General features: G+C 42.1%; 1 protein-coding gene across 1 annotated transcript in view; it reads right to left on the bottom strand.

Annotated features, from left to right (window-relative positions):
• GNA12 (G protein subunit alpha 12) overlaps positions 1-23,778 on the bottom strand; it is a 44,054-nt gene extending 20,276 nt beyond the window's left edge. Inside the window, exons 1-2 of the mRNA XM_075104858.1 lie at positions 22,948-23,778; positions 9,966-10,181 (exon numbers count right to left, since the gene is read on the bottom strand). Coding sequence (XP_074960959.1) covers positions 9,966-10,181; positions 22,948-23,268 — 537 coding nt within the window. The 5' untranslated portion in view covers positions 23,269-23,778. The remainder of the gene's footprint in view (positions 1-9,965; positions 10,182-22,947) is intronic.
• Positions 23,779-24,135: the final 357 nt, after the last annotated feature.

Genomic DNA, 24,135 nt, shown 5'->3' with positions numbered 1-24,135 from the left:
TATTTGTTGATCTGTGCTTGTTACTTCTTCTCAATTCTACGTAGCTTACTATAAACTAGCTAGTAAGGAAAGCTTGAAAGCATTTCTTACCCATTATCCTATTAAATTCAGTGACCCCTTTGAAAAACCCAAACCTTAACCTCTAGCTGTTTTTCCTCAAGGGAACATTTTAGAGAATTTGGAAAAACACTGAGATCACCCTTGCTCGCTGCCCCAATTCCAGGTGGAGAGGACAAGGTCCAGTACCAATAGGAAAGAAAGCTGAATTGCTACAGAGAACATATAAATAAGGTGCAAAAGGCTGACTTGTAAAACTGGAGCTCTCTGAAGTGCATCGTCAGCACTGCTCTTGTGAGTGTAGAGTGAGCCATGTCAGGGAGATGGCCTTAACAAAACCGTTCACCTCTTCTTTTGCAGCACCTTTTTTTTTTCCACCTAATTTCCTGAAACCAGCCATAGGGTCAGAGAACTGCTAGTACAGTGCACAGGAAGAAGCAGGAGCCCTCTCTTCTTTTCCACAGCTATGCCAGTCCTTGTTGGATCTTGAAGACGTGCACATAGCTTTAATGCACAAAAAACTTCAAAAACATGTATCATGGGAATACAAACGTAACAGTCTCCACTTCAGCTGCACCTTTGAGACTGCAGGATTGAAACCAGTCTGACAAGGGGAGCCCTTCCACTAGATACAATATTCTTTGTTTTTAGACTTCAGTGTAAACAGATAAATATTAACATATATGTCTCTACATAATACAGTTGTTTTGTTGCAACTGGCATAAATATTGTCCTCATATGCTACCATGGTTTTAACCTATCCATATGCTCATTACTTAATGTATGAGTGCTCTCTTGCTTCCACCAAATTTCAGTACGAACTGTTTCTTAGACTCCCTTGGTCATCCAAAGAGTGCACTTTTAAATGTACTTAACTTGCTCAGACTTCTGGAACACATTCTCACTACTGGGAGTCTCTACTGAGATATTAGTTGCCAATTTTGAAGTCTCTTGAATTGTTGAGATCCATTAGAAACTTTCTGAACATGGAAATTAAAGAGCCTAATCAAAAGCTAAAGGCTGCTCACTGCGTTAGATTTGTCTCTGCCCAGAACTTTCCTGCACACTGCAAAGGGATAAAGAGATTACTCCAGTGGTTTTTAGCTGCAGTTGGGTACTGGCTCAGACAGCCTGAACTGAAAGTTTCCTTCCTTGTTTCTCACAGCATGTGCCAGCACTTCTTGATGGGAATGCAAAGATTAATTACAGCTGTACTTGCTCTGAACAAATCCTTATATTCAATACAGTCCTGCAAGATTCTGAGTAGCACTAATTAGGGCTTAGAACAACAGTTCTGCAAAGACAGACATACTGAGTATTTTTTCTAATTATTTTATGCATACTAAAATTAAAGCTTCTTTCTAGAAGCAGGGTGGCATTTATTCTCAAGAGTTGGGAGCCAAAAGGACTTTTCCAGTCTAAGAAAATTAGATTTAGTGTTTCAGTGCTATTGAGGATGGTAAGACATCAAATTATAACCGCTACCACATGCATACAGTGAGAGGCAAGGAGGAGTACAGTATTTATTCTGTAAATCTTTTGGGACACCCCAACAATTCTCTAACGGGCTCAAGCACTAAGAGGTAAAGACAAACAAGTTTGTTCTTAATAAAACACATGAGCAAAAAAATTCTTTTAACTAGAAAAACAGCAATCATTAGGCAAGATGTAAATTCTCGTAATGAATTTTCAACATGGGAGCTGTATCTATGAAGTCGTTTCTCTCATTCACCTTAACCACACCAAAAATACAGTCAAGATTTATTGGCATCCAAGGGCCAAAAGCAAAAACTCCTACACAAGGCATTTTAATCTACCTCCAAGAACAAAAAAGTTTAAAAGTAGGACCACACAAAGTCTGAACTGCAACCTTTTGGTATCCATAGACAGCAGGGCACTGATACAGTGCATTAATGCACGGTACATTTTACAGGCTTTAGAGGTGTTTTTGACCAAAGTTTTTGATCTTTAAATGAAAAAAGAAACAAAAAAAAAGGAAAAACTGTCGAGTGCTGGGAATTCACTATACAGAGTACTAGAACAGCCAGTAGCACAGCTCTCTTTATTCAGCGTCTGTCTCAGTTCCCATATGGTAGGCATATCTATTTCTTGTTATCCACTTATTTATTATGTATGATCTGCTCGTTACTTTCCAATTACCCTCCCAATTCCATGCAGGCTGCATTTCATCCAGCTGTTGCATTTTATCATAACCTATGGCCAGGAGCAATTCATGGCAAGAATCCTTTTATTTTTCCACAGAGCATTTAGTACAGAGGGCTTTAATCCTTGGTTGAGATTTCAGGTAGGTACTATAACAGATCGCTATTCACTAACACTTTTCCATTTGCACTGTTTTGAAAAGGTCATAATTCACGACCTTTCTGGTTCTTGTTATTTCTCTCCAATAGCAGAAAGTATTTAAGAACAGCTAATAACCATTTTACCCATCACACAGCTTTCTATGGATGGTTTTGCCTGAGAGAATGGCTTCTCTCATTGAGAAAGGATATTGCACAAGTGGATTTTCCTAGAATCAAAATGATTTGCAGTGTAAAATGATCTACAACCTTTGATTCTCTAAAAGATTTTGAATCCTGCCTACTTTAAATGCAAGTTCTTCTCACCTCTTGCTCAGTGGCACTTAAAGCAAAACCGAGATAACAAGTGAAGCATGCCTTGGTGTAGGTGACAGACAACGTGTGATGAAGGTATCCTCAACTCTGCCTCCTGCTCCAGCTTAGATCTGAATTTGAATCTTAGTGACTGTCAAGAGACACTAGCACTGGTACAGCCAAACACCATGCTGCTCAAGGAGTTCTTCTCGTGGCAGCGGGCCCATTAACATATCTCATTTAAGCATTTATTTTTAGAATGCTGCAAATATAATAGAAGACCGAGCATTTAACTTCTGCAGATGCAAACTGACAGACTACAGAGTATAAGCCAGTACCCACAGAATTTTGTGCAAAGGTTTCCAGGTGGGTTTTGCTTTATGTTACCTCCTAGTTTTTAATAAAACCCAAACTATAACTCACTAACTCTCACCTCCTTTAACAAAATGCCACTTGTTTGAGAGTCCTTACTTGAGACTTTGATCTGAAAAAAATTTCCTATTTGGTCTTAGAGACAGGATTAGAAGCCAGGGACTCCAACTGCTAATCCTTCCTACTACAGACCAGCCACAATGCTTTGCAGTATTATACTTAAAAAAAAAATCAATTAACTTCTTTTGCTATACAAAGATAAGTCAAACTCTAACTTGACCATAAACTTTTGAGGTCTTGGCATTAGAGGACAGAGCTAGAACTAAGAATTTAAATCTGGACCTCTGGCACTTAATTGCCAAAATACTGGCATGAAACCTTATTTAGATATTCAACTGAAGAGAAACATCTCCATAATTCACTGAGTCCAGAGCAGGATATTACTCAAGCTGCATAGATAAAGTCTCCAGAAGTTAACTATCTTTTAAATTAACATGGCATCATATGTCAGATTAAGCCACTGTTTCAGAATTCTAACATATCAAAATCAGATTACAGACTATTACTGTTATTTCTATAACAACAAACAAGTAGTGAATTTAAGGGAAGGCTTAGATTATATAGCACTATCATTCCTTAAGTGTAATAGCTAAATTCAAACAGGCCTATTTACCATCCACAGCATCAAAATCAGCTTTTAAAAAAAATTAATGTAACACTGTTAGACACAGATGTACTTGACTTTCAGCACTAATACCGTGTAACTACAAAATACCAAGGCTCAGCAACAGCGAATGCAAGTTTCTGGTTTGTAGCACTACTGTCAGTCCATTGGTTTTTTTAAAAAAAAATTCAGGGTCGAAGTGGTATGTCCCATCCTGACCTAGAAAAGGAAAAAATCTGCATAACTTTCCCAGAAATCCTAGTTTCACAGGATTTCTGCAAACTAGAAATACTCAAGCAAAGCTCATAAGTAATTTGGCAGAGTTGCTGCCTAGTCCCAATTACAAATATTAAACGGTAACAAGATTTCCCATGCTGGCACTTTGAACAGTGTGGCTATTTCCTTGGTAGATCTCACCAGCATTGGTCAAGCCCCAATGGATTTCACTGATGAAATATGCAAGTTTCATGGCTCTGGAGAAAAAAAGTAGTCATCCTTACAGAATAAGCAACATTCATAGCCCCTTGAGCAACCTCATATTCAAATAGTAGTTTGCAAAAAGAGCAGCTCATTTGTGTTATGGCCAATTGTATAAGCTGGAGTTGATTTGAGTATTTCCTCGAGAGGAAGCGCATTAGCAAATGCGTTACGTCGGTACGAGGTATAAGTACTCCGACATTTCAGTGCTGTGGCGTATATGTTGAACAAAGAGTAAAATGCTTAGAAACATGCTTTTAAAGTTAACTCTAGTCTACCCTTCCATCTTAAAGGCAAATGATTAGTTCAAAACTTTAAGAAATGTCTCTTAAAGTGCACTGAAGAATTCTGAAAAGAGCCCACTCCTGTAGATTTCATTTAACACGCCACTTCAAAAGTCACTTACTCCTCATGTCAAGTCAGTGCTTTGCTGCCCAACCCCTCAATTCACTTGGCTTACAGAGGCAGTCAAATGCTGCCACACAACCTCCATATGCTACAGCAGCTGGTATATAGCCCATCTCCCGATCATCTTACATTACTGCCATACCTAGTATTTCTGTACCAAAATAAAGCCATTTAAGCAACATTTTTTCCACTCTGTATCAAGAATTAGTGGGAATGACTACTGCCTCATCTCCACACTGCCCAAAACACATGGCTGGCTGCCTACGAGGCTTTGAAGCCATCAGCTCCTTGCATAAGGAGAATGCAGCAACAAACCTATACTAACATAAGGTGCAGACTGTTCACTGTGCAACATTTCCAGCACACTATCTCACTATTTCAAGTGTCTGCTTAGAGGAAAAAACCCACACAGTTAATTCATAGGGGAGTGACTCGTGTCTTATTACAAATATCCCCAAAACTCCCACACCTCCAAACACCCAGAGAAAGGTGAATCAACAGAAAAGAAACGGTCTTTAAAACATTTTCCAGTCTTCCCACATCCAAGGCTTCAGAGGCTCTTAGTATTTGAAGTATTACTGGAAGTGTTCCATACAATTCCCTGTGCAGAGATCTAAAAATAGCTATGGGCACAGTAGTAAGTCTTTGTCTATATTTGCAAGCCCCTTACTTCCCTCTCAGGAACCACTACTTCCCATTAATGCTGACTTTTTTTTTTAAAAGGAGCTATTAAAACATTAGAAATTCTTTCAACAGTGCAGTGAACAATAAAAATGATAACAGTAATAATACACCAATAATAACAATTAAGTTTAAATTGATACTCTAGCAAGGGATCATTAATATATTCTATACATTAAGAATAACTGCGTTAAAACAGATGCCTTTTGCAGCATCCTTGGATGGCCATGCTCTTTTCTGCATCAAGAAGGGTGAGTGTCTGTAAGCGCAAGTCAGAGGCTAGTCCAGCTGCATGTGAATATCTCAGCCCAGTTGCCTTAACCGCAAACAGGCTTTGGAGTTCAGAGTAAATAGGCCCATCAATCCTGAAGAGATGAGACTATGACTTGTACCACAGCAGAAGTTCAAGAGCTCTTGAAATACATAGTTACAGGCTACAAAGACATGGCATTTTGAAGGGAAGTAGCAAGAATCATTCTAATAAAGATACTGGTATGACTAAGCACAGTTGTGTTAGAGATTAAAAAAACCAAACAAACAAAAAACCCAAAAGACATTGTGCACATTAAAAAAAACCTGATAAAACAATGCCAATTTTGTTTTAAGAACTGATGAAGCCAGATGATGGCCTTTGCATATCTGCCTATTGTTAGTTTAAGCTCTGTAACAGTGGAAACACACAATAAGTATCTGTTCTGACCACAACAAAAGTATTATTTTCTTGCCTAGCAAGCCCTATTTGTCCCATCTTTACCCACAGTGACATGCAGCACGTCAAGGTGCAAGAAGTCAAAAAAGTAGCTACCCTTGCTTCAGCTTTTGTTTGTTCTGGACACATTAAGACAAAAGTGAATGGCTTCTCACATCCTCCCACTAGGGACCTGGGAGGAAGAAAAAACAACAAAACAAAAACCACCTGACCAAAGCAATTTCTCTCGGCCTTAGTCTCCATCATTTATGGCATAAAAAGAAACATCATTTATGAGTGCAAAAAAGCTTGCAGATTATTATACATGCACCTGAACTCCCCATTATAGCCAAGTACTTGTTATTAAGCTCAATATAAAACTGAAGAAGCTTCCACCCTTTCAGCTGCACCGTAACAGAAGTCCCCACGTCCTTTGTCCGAGGAAGCCATTCAAAATAGGTTTTGTCTCCACCTGCTGGCAATGAAGAATTAACACCCAGTTGCCCAAACTGTCACGGGCAACCTCAAAAGAACAAATGTTACAGGACATTGAGACACATGATAAATGTATTCCTTTCTAACATACAGACAGAAGACGGGGTAGGATAATGAGGGCAAGGGAGAAGAGAGAAGAATCACATACTGATTACAAAGGAATTCCTATTCTAGTAGTTAAAAAACGAGGACGGAGACGTGACAATGTAACCAAACATACAATGAAGCTTTTGTCCCCAAACTACTTGGCTTGCACACAAGAAACAGAGGAACTTGGGTCGGTGGGGACAGGCTGAGGCGGGGGAAGAGCGAGAGGCTGATGTTTGTGAAAAGAAAGTGAAATTGGTTCGTCTGCTTTAAGAAAGACGATAAAGAAAAAAAAAAAAACGATATAGAAAAAAGCAACAGCACCCTGCTATTGTAGAATCCACCCACTCACTTCTGAAAGGCTCAAAGACCCAGACAGGGATTTACTGCCAGCACTTCTAGGCACTGAATATGAAGCAGAAAACACTCAAATGCCCAGAGGCAGCTTCTGTGGTCCCAGAGAAGCAGCTTTCAGACTGTATGAGGTTATGATCAGAGCCATTTTCTTTCAACAAGTTTGCTACTGCTGAGTCAGTCATTAAGCTCAGCATTACAGACCATAAGACACCTGTACACTGCAATTTTCAGCTCTAGTTACCCAACCAACATGTTTTACTCTATTGTTTAAACAAAGTCACATAACTTCCTGGAAAAATATAGAGAGCTCAAAAGCAGACCAATATAATCCTACAGCTTAAAAGCCAAAATAACAACAATAATAAAAAAAGAGCTGGTGTTCAGTTGACTAAGACCAGGGTGAAGAAAATGCAAGCGCTGAGCAAGGTTACTATTTCAAACGTCGTTTAGAAGCATTCAGAAAGATCACAGTAATGTAAAGCTTCACAATTTTGGTGACATTTTAAAAACTATTATGAGAAATTCAGTTCAAACCAACCATATTCCATTTAATAGCTTACTAAGTAAGCAAGGGAGTGCTGAGGCAGAGGTTTTCTTTAGCCTTAGTTAAAATCAGTTCACAGAAGATTTATTTTCTCAGAGTCTACTATATGTGGCTTCTATTTATTTACATGAGTCTATATCTAGCAAGGGTTTACACTAAATGAAGTTATGGGTTTATACATATCATATGAATTATAAATAAGGCATATCCTTAAACCACCTGTTTTCCTTAGGAAGTTTTGCAGTTTTAAACTTTTTTTTTTTTTTTTTTTAAAGGAATTGTACTGCTGCTAGCCCCCCTGTACTCAGGGAATCAGACTTCCGCTGAACCTAGAAGCGAGGCATGGAAACTTGTCCAAGTTATTACAATCTTGTTCAGTAATCAATCCAGAAATAGCGTTTGTATCCCTGAGAACAACCTATTGCATTTAAAAACCTTTTATGCAGCAAGTACTTTTTATTTACAACTGAGGTACTTTTTAATCACCTGGTGATGCCACCTGCACAGTAAAATAACAGCACCCAGGATTTTCAAGTCGTTAGCATTACAGATGCATGGAGAAGGACTGAGTTACACAGTATTTTTGTAGTACACCGTATTGTTCACTATTGACAAGTTAACAGTTCTGGTGCCTGCAGCAGTTCCAGTTGCCCCAGTAACTTTAAACAGGTTATATGAACGCTATCCGAAAAGATGCATGATAGAACTATACCATGATGTCAAAGATGACAGCATATTAAAAGATCACTTGCATGCCTGTATGCTTGGTTTTTGTGGGGCTTTTTAATTTTTTTGGTATTTCCTGTTTAATCCTCAAAGCCAGAGAATGCAGAGGTAGGCCTACTAGTCTTGGAATGCTATTTATTCAGACTGGACTTTTTTCCAGTTTGATGCAATTTTATTGCTAACCAGTACAGGAATGAACCTTCCACATGATCTCAATCTGAATCTCCCCTTAAAAGCAAAACCCATAGCATTTCCCAGGGGGGAAAAAAAAAATTCTTTACAGACTGCTGATGCAATTATTGCTTATTACACTGGATTCTCTCAGTAGTTGTCTCATGTTAAATTCAAGTTCCCTGTGGCATGAGCCATCTTTTTACTCCACATATGAACAGTGCTTAGAACAACAAAGTCTTACTCTGTGTCTACAGACACTCAGAATTATGGAACAATTAGTTTATCTTCCCTTCCCCCTGTACATCCTCCCCCCAACCCCAGTGCTGTAACATGGAAATTGTCACCATTTTAGCGTAAGGAAGTGAGGTGCCAATTTTACCCAGTCATTTTATTTATTATTTAGCCATTTACCAGTCTCAAGATACTTCAGAGACAGATTTCAAAAATATGCAACAACAAGACTCAAAAAGGCATCTTATCAGTGGAGGCAGATGAGTACCTAAGGGCTGCAACATGAGTTTAAGTACAGCATTAGACAGCAGAGAATCCACGCAGAGCAGTGGCATGAGGAAACTAAGAGAATTTCACCGCTGAAGTTCTCTAGTTTTTCTATAGCTATATCGAGTTGCTTTGTAAGAGTTTAAGGGAGACTGTACAAAGCCATGTTTCTATCCTCTACCTAACTCCCCTGATTAATCATTGATAGCATACCCAGGCATGAATAATTTCACCTTTAACTGCCTTGGTTTTTTTTTTTCTTTTAAGAAAAGCTGAATGAAGTCTGGGGACAGAACACCCAAAACAGAACTCTATCTGCAGATTAAAGCATAATCAATGTCAAAATCATAAAGATACATTTATTAGAACAATTAGGATATAATCTCATATCATCTTCCAAGAACTAGTAACAGTGGTCCTAAGGTGCATGGTACCTTGTTTCACTGAACAGAGAACAGAGAAAAAAGCAGCTCCATCTTGTACATAGGAAGAAAAAGGAGTAGATTATGAACAGCTGTCAGAAACATATTCCATACCAGAAGTGCAGTTATTTTGGCACAAGAGCATAAAAGCCTAGTAACAAGAAAGCAAGGAAGAGAGCACATTTTTAAGCTCACTGTCATCTTTCAGTTGCTTATCCAAGTTTCACTTGCAGACGTCAGGATGAAGAGAAACAGTCAAATAGCAGCAGCCGGAACGGGTGTTGCATTCACTTCAAAAGATCTGCACGCAGGAATAGTTTGCCAGTATCAATATAGTGCAAGCTGGCAGGACTGGAAAGTTGCAAATTAACTGTGCCTTCATCAGTGACCTACTATGAACAGACCCACTGAGCTGTTAAAATATTTTTAGTTCAACCAATTCCTGCCTTTTTTGGTTCCTCTTGCTCTTCCAGTTTATCCAGTCATGCACTTTTCCACTCCCTCTTACTGCCATGTAGTTTTTCAAGTTTGGCTCCAATTACCACTTGTTTCTGCTGCTGAAGTGCTCAGATTTACAGCATTACTACAAACAGCTCATATGATGGCTAAATCTTGCACATAGCAAGCAATCTTTCAACTGAAAAGAGAGTTATACAGCAGGGAATTTTTCTCCTCCCACCATGAAGATGGACATACTCACCAGCTGATACTCGCTCCGACGGCTGAAGGCCTCCTTGATTCCTGAATCCCGCCACAGTGCGCCCAGTGCAGGTACATACAGCTGGAAGGTGGCAGGCTCTATGGGCATTCCAGCTTTGTTTTCAAAAGCCATCAAAAACATTCCATGCTTCTCATTCTCGGTGTACTGCCAAGGGATCCCCAGTTTGTCCCGTGCATCGACCAGAACCCTGCAGCCCTAGAGAATGATTCAGATAAGAAAGTCAGTGATAAAAACATTAAAGTGTAAAAGAACAAGGACTCAGGGGTACTAGAAGCTTTTTTTTTTTAAAAAAAAACCACAATTCTGGTAAGACTGAACTCAGGAGAGAATCATAAACATTGTTTATTGCAACATCTCCAACAGAAATAAGATAGAAGGAGCGGCTTGTATAAGCAACTTGGCCAAAATATATTTCTCCAGGTGGGAAAAATACTAGCAGCAACAGCTAGTTGCAACAGCAATACTATCAACAGATAATAAAAGTAAACATAAAATGTGTAAGAACAGTATCTGGGACCCAGGGTATGATCCTCAGAACTGTAATTTTAAAAGTAACACCATGCCTGAAACTGTATTCTTCCATGTTTTTCTTTGCACTTAGGTTTTAGATACCAAAAAGAACATACTAGCTTTCTCAAGCATTAGGAGATCAGAAGAACATTAAAAAAATATTGTCAAAAGAACATACTGTATATCCTGGTGAAACAAAGTATATTGAGCATCCAAAATTAAGGAAACTTAGTAACCTCCAGTGCTGTATGCATCTACCAACATTTAGATAAAAACGTTACCAATACCAACTAGCAAGATCCAAAAGCATGTTGCTGTAAAGCACGGTTCGATGTAGTCTACTTGGATGCCACAGAACACAACTATACAACTTCACAGATTTCTTGAAAATTTGCTGTAAATGAGCATCTTCCAGTGAGATGCTTTCCTCCAAATGGCCACCTCCAGCAGGAAAGCCCAGCAGCAAGAGGACTGAAGACATTGCATAGATTTCAAGCTCCTAGGCTCAGTAAAGCAGGTGTGGTTTTCCATAAGCATCAGCTTACTTTTTGAACTTGCCACACACTTCTTAAGGAGTCATGACAGGTAGGTTTTGGTACTCTAATTTTGGGGAAAAAAGTCTGGAAGGAAAGTGATCTGGTTCTCAAATCTAACTCAGGATTACTGAGACTGCTTAATGCCACATTTCGCAGATTTTATGGAAACTTAATTTCATATTCATGGCAACAAGCCAAATACATGAGGTTAAGTAACTTCGAAACCTCGGTTTTGAATGTAACTTCACCTCAAGCTTCAGATGGGCATTAGTTATTTCTCAATAGTAAACACCATTTTGATAAAATGGATAGATCTGTTAGCAGTGGCTTAGCATCTCAGCTGCCATCTAATTCACAAGTAAAATCTATGGGTTTTATTAAACTACTTTTCTCATTGTGCTGATCTTTTGGGTTTACAGTTTATGAAAGTAAATAAAATTGAAAAACAAAATTTAATTTCTCTTTCCACAGCTATTCATACAAAACTCCACATTATTGGACTGATTTTTTTTTTACATACTTCAAGCTATCAAGACTGCATGTATGTTTTCTTAGCACTTGAACCTTTCACCTCTCCAGTCCTTTAACAGCACCACACAACAAGAACAGTAACTTTCCCCATGGAAATTAAGATTGGAGAGGGAAGTGAGAAGCAACTTAGTGTGAGTGTCACAGAATAGGAGCTCAAAGCAAAGCATCGTGGCTGTCACTATGCAACAGTGCTCCTGAAGTGCAGTTTCCCAAAAATGTAAATATTTACGATTCTCCAGTGATTGTTACTTTCCTTTTATAAAGTAGAGGATATATCTCCACAATACCATGAAAAGGCTAAAATTTAATATATTTACAGACTGCTGCTTTAAATTCCAGACATACTTAGTAACTGTCACACAGACCAAAAGCCAACTCTCAGTGCTAGTTACAGAGTTTATCCCTCTATTAACAGAAGCCTTTAGATCTGCTTTATTTGAATGATGTTAACAAACATAAGCATGAAGAAAAGAAAAACCACTTATAAGGTTCTGTCCCTGAATTGCAGATGCCTGTACAACGTCGAGACCTCAGATGCTTTTGCAAACCCGTTGCTTGCACAGAACGCCATCACAGCTGCAACTCGAAGTCACTGTCGGCTCCCCCCTACCCCCAGTCAAGAGCTCCCAAGATTAGCTTTTTCCAAAGCGTTGTGGTGACCAAGACTAGTGGGACACCGCTACGGCTGGGCATCTAACGCCAGGCCCATTTCTGTTCAGTGAGAAGTGTTTACGAACAGAAACAGTTAACTGGCACTCTGTGCTGGGCAGATCAGCATCTCCCCACACGGGCCCTGCGCAGCTCCCAGCCCACACAGGCCAGCTCTGACCTTTCACCTGCTTCAGCTCCAGCTCTCTGCAACCATCTCCCCTGCCACTCGCTCCCGCTTTTCTATCTTACAGCTTTCGGGCTGATTTAACCCTTAGCCACCTCACAGCTACCACAGTCCCTTCAGAGCACCTCAAAGGAACAAGGGCAAGATGACACAATTCCTGCTGGGGTAAAGTGGTAGCAGGCCCTCAGTCTCAGTGCATCCCCCTACACTGTCGCTCGGCCTCCTCCTGCTCCCACTGGAGGTACGGGGGACCTCAAGAGACTGTTGTTAAGGAAAGTTTCATCATTTATTTGGAGGAAACCACAGAACAGAGTTTCAATCCATGGCATAGAGACTGCTCCAGTCCCAGAATAGTCACTTATCTGCTGGCTGCTGCTCCTTGGAAATGCAGGTTTGAATCTCCCTGGGGCAGGAGAGGGAACTAAACTTAGACCTCACAGCCCCTGTGCAAGTGCATTAACCGCCGTGAGGTGACCCCCAGGGAGCGCTTAGCACCGGCACCTTCCTCAGACTGTCTGAGGGGAAGAAATGGTTGCCACCAGATCACATACAGAGCCCCATCTGGGACAAAGTGGCAGATTCAGATGTAGATACATCAGCATTAGCACTGACAAAACAGAGACATATATAGACATGCAGAGACGGTCACTTTTAAACACTGAATGAAGAACATAAAAAATAGGAAATGGGTTAGCAGGAATTGCTGTCCTACTCATACCCACAGCAACACCACCTCTCAAAATCAGAATCTGTAGAACACACCAGCTTGAGATGTACACCTAAAATGCATCAGGAGTCAAAGTTTTACATAAGAAGCAAAATAGCCAGTGTTTCTTCCCCCAACTCTTAGCAGTTAAAAGTATTTGTGACTCAGCAAGATCCCTAGTAAAGTGGATCTAAACTTAACATTTCTCCATCTCCACAAAACAGTTCTATAAATGCTACAAGCAGATGTCAGAAAGATGAGGAGAAAGAAAATTGCCAAATTTAGATCCCATGTATTGCTATTCCCGCATTTCAGAGTTACTGGTAACACTATTTTTTGCTGCCACAAGGAGCTTTTGATAATCCTTGCCCTGCTAATCTGCAGTACAAGTTACCATAGGAAAGGTTCCCTCTTTCTGGAAACACATTCAGAACACTCTCCATACCTCTTTCCTCTGAAAAGACCATCAGGGGAGAGAGCCAGAGAGTCACTTGGTAGGTAAAACTCCTTAAAAGTTTGTATGTGTTGTTGATGCCCAGAGGTGAAGATTAAATTTAGTTAAAATTCCTAGAATTTTCACTTATTATAGAATGAACAGAATAGTTTAACATATTTAACAATAAAATATATTTCTCAAAACTGAATTTGGACTCAGACACCATTGGTACAAGTAAGAAGAAAACTCCAAACAAGCCTTATGGCATGTGCAACACTCCCTCCTGAGCTCTAACGACAAGTGTAACACCAGACTATTTTCATTGCAGAACTCATTCCACAGTGAACCTTCAACACTGTTATGGCAGTTTTTCTGATTTTCTACTAATATAGAAAACATCAATTCACTTTTTCATTCAGAAGACTGAATATTGCCAATTACCATTCTGTTTTTAAGGTTGGAATACGAAAAAAATGTGGCAAAAACTTTCGATACAAGAACTTCTGAACAGTTTAACTGATCTAAAGCTTTTGTGTTGCACTCAAAGCAGGGCACAGAACAAGTGCAAGTGGAAAGAACTGAAATTCACAAATAAGGGTAGCGTCAGGAATTAGAAAATGGCAAAACAGCAGCATGTTGGAAGCACCAGTTAGGGAGGGAAAATAGTAAGTTCTCTGTTCCATTACTTTCATAATAATTTTTAACATATTCAAGCCACTGTAAAAAATCCCTGGCATGCACAAAACCTGAATGGAGACAGGGTAGAACACGAAAAGGTGTAACAGGAGTGTGACATGAGGTCTAACTCATGAAGTATTGTGCCTTACACAGAAGAGAACACTAAACAGATCTAGAAAGTGTCAGCTTTAAAAAAAGATGACTACGGCATGATATATCAGAAGTCTACAGAAATTACAAACCACTTGGAGAAAGGGAGTAGAAAAAGACTATTCTTTCCCCAGCCCTTGCTACACAAGTATGAGTGGCACAGCAACACAGTTATCAAACAGAAGGCTAAACTAAAAGAAGGGTTTTTCCGACACAGCCCTCTGTGAGACAAACTCATTTATATAGGATGTTGGCCAAAAGTATAAATGGAATCAAAAAGCAATCGAGACAAATCGATGGAAGAAAGGTCCAAAAAGGACTATTCGATTACATTCCAGATGCAACTCCTGGCTCAAGAAGTTTACGAAATCAAAGGCTGCCAATAGCTGGAAGAGTATCCCAAAGTATCACATTGCTCGGTTCTTGTACCCCGTTTTGGGTTGGTTTTTTTTCATGTCAGAGACAAAGCGCTAGATCCTTGGCCTGACAGAGCACAGCTGTTAGGCACTAAGCAGAATGTTTGCTACTCAACAGCAGTATGAAGGTTTTATCAGCATTTGCACAAATGCTCATTACTAGGACTGACTTGGATGTATTTTTGAAAGCGTTCTAGCTTTGAAAAAAACCCCAGGTTGTCTTGTATTAAATATTAAAAATTATTTTGCAGGAATTATTATAAAGTTACCACCAGCTAAGATCACTTGAAGCCAGTGCTGCTTACCAATACATGAAAAGAAGCGTTACATATTTAAAGAGCAGCTTGATTTAAGAATATCTTACATCAGTAGTTACATTACTACATAAAACACAACATTCACATTTTAAATTATTCACATACTCCAGTACTTGAGAATATGGGATTTTAAATCTACCTTGCATAGATTTGTGACACTGTGATTTTAGAATGATCCTAAACCCCCTGCACCTTTCACCAGACGGACCAACTCAGAGGCTGAGCGAACACACCACAGTTAAGCACCAAACGCAAAGAGGAAACTGGGGGGTTGGGGTGGGGGAGGGGCACTTGCTCATAAGCAAGGGGAAGTTCTTCCATGCACAAACCAACAGTCAAGTGATCAAAAGATTTGATTATTCTAGTCAAGTGTCTAGAGAGAACTTGCAAAACTACTTAGAGTTTGCATACAAACAGAAAAATCTCCTACAGTGCATTTTCCCAAAATAATTTTAAGGAACTACTACAGGGTATGAGATCACAGACAACGCAGTAACCGTTACACATGAACAACTGCCACAGCTCCTTTTTAAGCTTTTACCATTCGTCCACCGCTCAACCTCATACCAAAGCCCTAGATCTCCAGCATCGATATCACTTATGGAAACTGTTGTTAGGAGACAAGTGCTGATCGCTGCTGAATATCAGGGGACTCAGAGTCACAGCTAAGAGGCAATACCATCCTCTCCTGTGGCTGTAAACCAACATGACAGGGAGATTCAAACGTGTTTCCTACTGCGAGTTTTTCCTCCTTGCTGTTGACAAGGAACTGGCAAAGCCTGGAGATCACAATTCAAGACACCAATATAAATCTGAGCTAATGCCAAAACAAGTGCTCCCACCTTGGCAAGGTATTTCTAATACACCCTTTGAGCCAGTGGAACAGTACAAAGCGATGCAGCTATACGAACGCAGGTCCAGCTGGACCGGCAAGTCTAACTGTACCGAAAAACCACAACAGCTCCATGATGACCGGTGCCAATACAAGAGAGACAGAAAGCTGAATCACACAGCCATAGATGGGACTGGACTTTTCAGCAGCAACGCCTACTGGCAAGTAAAGAAAGATGATAAAATGCAACCCAGTTGTATTTTTAGAAAACATCTCAACCTTCTAAAAAAGACATTTTCAAATACAATTTTTAAAAATAAAGTTGTCAGTGTTTGCAGATATAGTCGCATGGACTTTTTATAAATTGCTGTCTGGAACACTTGGAAGAAGGTGATCTACTACTAACAAAGTAATGGCAAGACAAACAGATTTTTACAGCATGCTATCTTAAAAGCATTAATGGTGTTTTTATTTGATCTATGTCCTTGGAACATTATAGCCAAGCAGCAGCCAAGAACCCAATGTCATTAAGGATAATGTTTCATATTACAGAGCAGTCAGACTAACAACTAGGTACCGTCAAGAGGGGCATATTTCCTGGTAGTGTAGTTCCACCCTCTCCTGTTCAATAGGTTTGGCATTTGCCTGAGCCCACAAGCCAATCCAGTGAGCAAACACCACCAAAAACCTAGTAATTTTATATAAAAAGTGGTTTCCCCACCTATATTAGTTTGCTGTAAGGCAAGACAGACACAAGGCTAGGGGTGGTAGCAGCACCAGTTAGCCCAGTTCGACAATGAAAAGGCTCACCAGCTATGCGTGTGTTTTCACCATTCACATAGTCCAGAACCACCCAGGTGAGAGCAGGGCAAATAGTAAAGATGACCTACCTTCCAGCTCAACATATGAATAAAAAATGGGAACAAAGGGGAAGTGTCATTTACTTAGTCCACAGGAACACAAACATTAAGAAACATTTGGATTAGCCACTGAATCTCTGAATTGGGAGCAGCAGTGATGTCTGCTTGTCTGGAAACTCTGAAAAGAGTCCTTGTCTTTGACTGAATCCAGCAAAATGACGATAAATACGGCAGAAGAAAAATACTCTCACTGCAAGCTTTACTTGCAACTAGGCACAAAGTAGGGAGGAGATGACCTCAGAGGTGACTACTGCTGCAGGACCTTAAAAAAAAAGTTCTGAGTTAACACTTTCAGAATTAAATTACCATATTTCTCCCCGTCCTGAGGCCATCACACTAACATCTAGTTCATAATTACTTCATGCTTTCAATAGAGTGGAAGCAGCATCTGCAGTTCCAAAACCATCCCCATCAGGTTTTGCATGACCCTGCCATGCTGCCCTCAAAAATATACTGCCACAGTACCCAGCAGATGTGCTGAGACAGAAGGTTAGAGAGGGAGGGGCCTTCAACACTACAATAAGACCAGTTCCTCACCCCCACGATGGTAAAACACACCCATGCAAGTGAAGGAAACTCATTTGGAGGCTCCACAGCCTCCGATTCCTTCTAGCTTCTTCTCTTGTTCTGATTTGTATTAAACTTACTTTTTCAAGCAGTGTATACTAGTTTGCCTTTGCTCCAAAGTTTTCTTGTAAACGTTCTTAGTAGCATAATTTGCTGATTTCTTTGCCAATACTGTTTCCAAGTTAATTATAAAAATATATGTATAATCAACCAACTGAATATAATGTAAGCTCCCAAATTTAGTCACTCAAGTGACTAAACTTTTGTCTGGAAAACATCAAAGTATGTGCCTGCAGTCTCCAGGGACTAACCCATGTTCTGCAATACTAATGACTACATCACAAGAGCATCGTAAGCTCTATTTTGGAGCAATAACGAATATTTATCACTTACTATTGGCCATTACTCCTCTTCCACTATCCACCATGATGAAGACAGATTGCTCTCCCCAGCCCAACCAAGAGACACCCAAACGCAAACAGACCACCAGAGCTGATAGAATTTATATTTAAGACACAGAAAATACATCAGCTGGAACTTAGGAAGAGTATCATTGATTAAATGAACCGGGAATGGAAAGACCAAAGAGACTCATAAGAGTTTCTTCTTTTCTACATAATTTTGTGAGTATCATTTTTCATATTAAAATAACCACTAAACAGTAAAAGCACAAAGCAAAGACAATCAGATTTAAATACCAGGTCTATCATGGAGCTTTAGCACTTGCATGTTAAGTTTAGTGGAAACACTCCTAAGCAGCCACAGCTCCTACACAGTATTCTCCTTGTCATTCCTTTCAAAAGCAGCTGTCCCAGCAGGAAGGAGATTGCCACTGTCCTGCAACCGACTACTCCAGTACAGCCAGATCCCAACTCTGAAGTCACAGATTGTGTGCCACTGTCATCACCTCCTAATGGGTTACCAAATTCATTTGCATGTAAACCCAAGGACATGAGTAGTCAAGTCAATGTAAAGAACAAGTTGGGTTCTCAAAATGGGAGGTTGTACGCCCCTTCATTTGTAGGCTATTAGAAGAAATATATTTGCATTACAAATGACTGGATAATTTGCTCACTTAAAGTGTAGCTCCCAAACAAATTCAGGAATATTCTTTTCCCACTTCCCAGAGTTTGTATCTGTACTCAACTGAAGTTGAGTTGCAAGGGAATTTCACTTTGTTTTCAGTGACACAAGGTGCATCTACCTTATAGTCAGAGACCATAAACTCAACATCAGCCCATCAAGGTATACAGAGTACCTGCAACAACAAAGCAGCAGCAGTCTAGGTTTAGTATTGGTTGCAGAAGTCCAAGGTTATTCTTAAAATGGACTTCAGCACAAGCTACTCATTTTGCCCATTCTACTGTCACTCATATTCAAGCTGTCAAGGATAAATGCTCCTGGGTATGCCCACATGTATTGCAGCTGCACTCCGAAGTCCCAAAGATGTATCCTCAGGGAGTTTTCACATTTGAAATCTTTGGTTGTTTTTTCACCACCAGAGCCCACAAATGAAGTCACACATCACTTTCTGAGTAGTCCTTTCCTCTGCAATACCAGGCTTTTCAGTTCCTTAGTCAATCATCACAATTCAGGCCACAGACAACAAGAAAACATTCACAGATGTATCAAAACCTTGAGCTGGCCTTTCCTTTTTCAACATGGAAACTAACATTACCAAAAAACTCAAAAGATTATTCTTTCAGCCTCTTAAAAGCTGAATTTTTTTCTCCCTTCAGATGGAAATCTCCCAAACAAGCTGGTGCAAGTACCACTCTGGTACTTGCAGATTACTTCAGTTCTTATCTTATGCAGGTAAACTGGGTTTTCTTCAAGCAGCATGATATTCTCATACTTGAAATAAATTTAAAAAAATTTAGACAAGGGACATCAGAGCCATGATTCATTAACTGTTATTAAAGGAAGCGAGTAGCAAGGCCAACCCATCTGTTTTGGAAGGTATCAAAAGATTACTCCTTGAGCTACAGTTCAAAGGCACCAAAACGCTCATGTAACACCACCAGCCATTTCTTAGATTTGAAGCTTCAGGTACACAAAAGTTTTCCAAGTTCCTCTGTATATCCAAGAGTTGCCTTAAAATTCATGCTGCAGCCCTGTCCTATCCCCTTTCCTTTTCCAGATGGGTGTGCTGAAGTCACGAAACCTGTGTACTCATACCAGAACATTAACACTACTGCTTTTCACTTCCATCATCAAAAAGTTCCAAAAAGTTACTTTGAAACTTAGCCTCGATTAACAAGCAAAACCCTAGTTAACCGATGACTATTTACCTTAAACCAAAGCAAAACTAATGTATTTGAAGACCGTCCCACAAATGCCAGAAAAAGCTAGCAAGGCCCTGAACCATCACCTGTACTAAATGGAAAAGTAAATTCTGTATCGCAGGTTTATTTCGTTTCAGCATTTTGTTTCTCACTAGGGTTTCCCGAAGCAGGGGATAAGAAACAGAGAGAACAGGGTGAGGAAAGAACTCAGCATTAAGAAGATATCAGAAAAGCGTGAAGCTGAAAACTAAAAGTGGAAGCTGACACTAACATCAATTCATACTTAACACCGTTTTTTTGAAGAGGTTTCAGGTTCTGTTCTCTGAGGCAGTCGCTTCATTCTCTGTAAGCTGTACAGACTGCCTAAATACTACTCCAATAAGCACTTTAGAAATATCAAGCATTATTGGGAGAGTAGTAATCCTCCACCTTCAGAGAGAAGTTTAGTCATGGTTGGAAAACGAAAATTGACCATTTAATCCCAGAGATTTACACTGCATTTCTAACTCAGATCTCAGTGTTGTAGAAGCTTAACAGAACCATTGTTTGACTGTGCTGAGAACTGACTGTGTGGAAAAAGGGGCTAAGGTTGCTGCAGCTGTACTTCACGACGTCAAACAGATTTATATGCTATTCAATAGGATCATTTCCATTTCACATTGTCCAGTATCGTAGAATAAAAGATACAAGATGAATTTTTATAATAAGTTAGATACACGGTGATCTCCACTCCATTTAGTCTTAATGGATGATCATTCTAGTTCTGAACTTCCTGAGAACTTGAAAAGAACCTGTAGTCCGAGCACTTCAAAATAAAATGTCACATCAGGTTCACTTGACAATTTACATAGTCAAAGAAGTTTATTTGAAACATTTTATGGTTTTCCACAGGACAAAGTTTAATACAAGAAAGTATTACACCGCTACCCTAAAATAAATGCACTGACATCATCAGTCTGTTTTGAAAGCCCTGATATTCTGTTTTGGTATTTGATTTCTCCCTGATGATTTTGGCAGATATCAAGGTGTTATCAGGTTTCTTTCAGATGAGCAAAACACAAACAGAACATCTACTGCCTCTCCCCATGCTCCAGTCTCAGGCCTCCTTCCCACTAGAAAACTCATTCCCTTTCTTTGCTCTCCCTCCTTCTGCCTACTCCTTCCACAGCCACGACTCCCAAGCCACTCCGCAAAATCTGTGGGTGAAGAGTAAACTGTATTCTTACACACAAAGCCACCTCTGTCATCTGGAGAAATAAGAAAAGGAAGAGGCAGACAGATGTGGCCCACATACCTCGAAGGGTAGCCTAACATAAAACTCCCAAATCACGATCTGCAAGGCCAGAGGTTGTTGAACTATATTAACTCTCTTTAAAAATACTGCCAAATTTTAGTTTGATGATTAGGAGGCTTTAAAAGGTGTTCAGCTGACAGTCCAAGTAGTGTCGTTAACTACCAGTCTTTAAATCCGAACACCTGACCGCTACCTTGAGGACCTGGATTCTACTCCAAGTTCTACAAATTTGCCCAAAGCCATCCAGCAGACAAGGGTTTCAAGTGCAAAACTCAGTCTCCCCTACTACACGATGGAGGTATTTCCTTTCCTTTCCAAAGCACACTAAATTCTACTGCTGAAAGCTCTATAGCTTCCGCATACATAAAATATCACAGTATTTTACTATAACTAGTATTGCTTAGCCAACTTAGAGGAAGGAATTTCAGATTATTTTCTGTTTCACAAATAGCTTCTGTAAAAGCCTCTGCTACTACTTTAAATCAGGACAGTAACAAAAAAAAAAAAATCACTGGTGGTACCAAAATAAGCATTAAGACCTCTAAAATAAGGCTCCTTATTTCTACGCGTGCAGACAAAAACTCGTAACACTCTCTGCTTACATAAATTCAGTGGAAGAGAAGCTTCTGAGCTTCAACTTTCCTGCAATATATCAACATGCTCCTAAAAATGGACTAAAAAAAGGAAAAGAAAAATCAGTCAACAATTTTCCTGTTCAGAACAGAAGCAAAAGCCCTTCATGGAATAGCAGCATTCTTAAAAACAGGAGTCATTGTGTGTGTGCGCATTGTGTACACCTATTAAGTGCATATTAGGCTTCTATTCCAAACAAATCCAAAAACTGAGAAGTAAATCTTGTTATTCTTAACTTGCACAGTTCCATTTCCTTTATTTTTCTATGAAATCTCACAGAACCTCAGAAATCCATGCTTACGTAAGAATGGAAACAGTCCCACACAGGCAGGAGAGTAACAATTCTTTTAGAGAGAGATTATGAGGATGAAGAGAGATACAACCTTACGTGAGCTTTTTATGCACCTTCAGAGATTTTCTGAAATACAGTCACTTCTCCTACCTGCACAGGGCATCAAAGCTTTCTTCCCAGAAAGAAACAGTATTTCTCAAGGCTGATTTTCCTTAACTGCCTGCAGACCCCAGGCTCTACCTGTAGGCTCTATCAGCAGCCTTTATATTCTCCAGCCACCTCCAACACTATAAAGCCTGCACACGCATTGAGCAAAAACTTTTTTGCGAAGGCACCAAAACGAAGTTATTTCCATGTCAGAGCTTGGTCACATCCCACACCACCAGCTCTAAGGGCCTACTCTTCCCCATTTCTAAGGACGTACCAAATAACAACCACTTGCAGCCACAAGACCTATACCGGGACCCATTTCTTGTCCCATCTCAAGGTACATAAACCCAGGGCACTTCACGGAGGCACAGAAGTTCCTCCTAATTTCTTCAAATTCTGAGGTTTCTCCAATTCTGACTTAGAGGATGCTCTCTCAATGTTTTTTCCAGAGCACAGGCCACACCTATATCCTCTTTCCTCTGCCCTTCCACAAAGCTTTTCTCAATCCCCTTTGCTGGGAAGTTTCCTCCGAGCCCCTTTTCGCCGAGGCCTGCTGACGGCTAACGCTGAAAGCCCACAGAGCCTCGCCTCCCGCAACCCGCCGGGCAGCGCACAAAAGGTGCGCGCCTCCCCGAGCACCTGCATCGCAGAAACCCCCTTCCCCGAGTCCAGGCCGCATCCGAGGGCTCCGGGGGAGCAGCCCAGGGGGAGCAGCAGCAGCCGCCCCGCCCCAGCTCTCATCCTTTTCCGACGGCGATTCTGGACACGGCCCAAACTCCAAAACTCGGGGATGCGTCGGCGTCGGCCTCCATCCCCGATCGCCCCGGGGGAAGGCGACTGGGTCCCCGGCCCGGGCCCCCTCCCGCCCCTCACCTTGAGGATGTTCTCGTAGATGGTGGCCCGGAACTCCAGCAGCGCCTTCTGGTCGAACTCGCGGCCGTGGATGATCCGCATCTGCTTGAGGAAGGTGGACTTGCCGCTCTCGCCGGCCCCCAGCAACAGGATCTTGACGAGGCGGCGCACGGCCCGCCGCTCCCGGGCCAGCATCGCGTCGATCTCCCGGCTCCGCCGCCGCGCCTCCCGCTCCGCATCGCGGCTCCGCTCCTTGCCCTCCCGCCGCGGCTGCTCCCCGCCGCGGCCCGTGGCCTCGGCCGGCAGCAGGCAGCGGCTCAGGGTGCGCACCACGCCGGACATGGCGGCTGCGGGACGGCGGGAGCGCTCACAACGCCGCGGAGACCCCAGCCAGCTCCGCCAGCATCGGGCGGAGGCCACCGAGACGCTGGGACCGGGGAGGAGGAGGAGCAGCAGCAGCCGCCACAGCCGGGAGCTAAGGGCCGGGACCGCCCATTCCCCTGCTCCCGGCTCGGCTGGGCGACGCTGCGGAGGGAGGGAGGGAGGGGAGGCGGGGTGCGGCCCGGCCCGGGGAGGCCAGCCGCCCGGGGGGAGGGGTGGCGGCGGCGGCGGGGCGCGGCTCGCAGGCCCTGCCCGGGGAGGGGGCACGGCCGCCCCACTCCTCTCCGGGCGGCTGAGGGGGCGCTGAGGGGACGCCGAGGGGTCGGGAAGCGGCGGGAAGACGCCCCCGAGCCCCTCGGCCCGGGTTCAGCCAGCGGCCGCCTCCGGTCCCGCTGAGGCGCGGCGGGGCGGGGTGACGCGGAGCCCCCGGCCCCCTCAGCCAGGGAGCGCCGCCGCCGCCTGCGGAGGGAGGGGCCCGCGCGGCCCGCCCGCCCCGCTAACGCTGCGTCTCATTGGGCGGTAGGAGCGTCGGTCAACGTCTCCCCCTTCCGATTGGGGGAGCCGGCATGTGGGGCGGGGGTAAGCGGCCGACAGCGCTCAAGGCAAGGCAGGGCGGGCAGGGCCGGGAGGGACAGCGCGGGGGCGGGGCTATTCCGCGGGGCAAGCACCCATCAGAGGCGAGGGGGCGGGCCCCCCAGTGAGGTGGTCTCGCACGGGGCGGGGCCGGGGCTTCGCGGTGGGAGCAGGCGGGTCCACCGCGCGGGGCGTGATGTCACGGTGCGTCACGGACCGTTGGCGTGACGTGTGCGCTGGGGCCCGCTCGGGGCC

This window comes from Phalacrocorax aristotelis, chromosome 10 (genome assembly GCF_949628215.1).
Source record: "Phalacrocorax aristotelis chromosome 10, bGulAri2.1, whole genome shotgun sequence".
Classification (NCBI taxonomy): Eukaryota; Metazoa; Chordata; class Aves; order Suliformes; family Phalacrocoracidae; genus Phalacrocorax; species Phalacrocorax aristotelis.
Note: the sequence above shows the minus strand (reverse complement) of the source record. Positions and strands in the feature narration are given on the sequence as shown.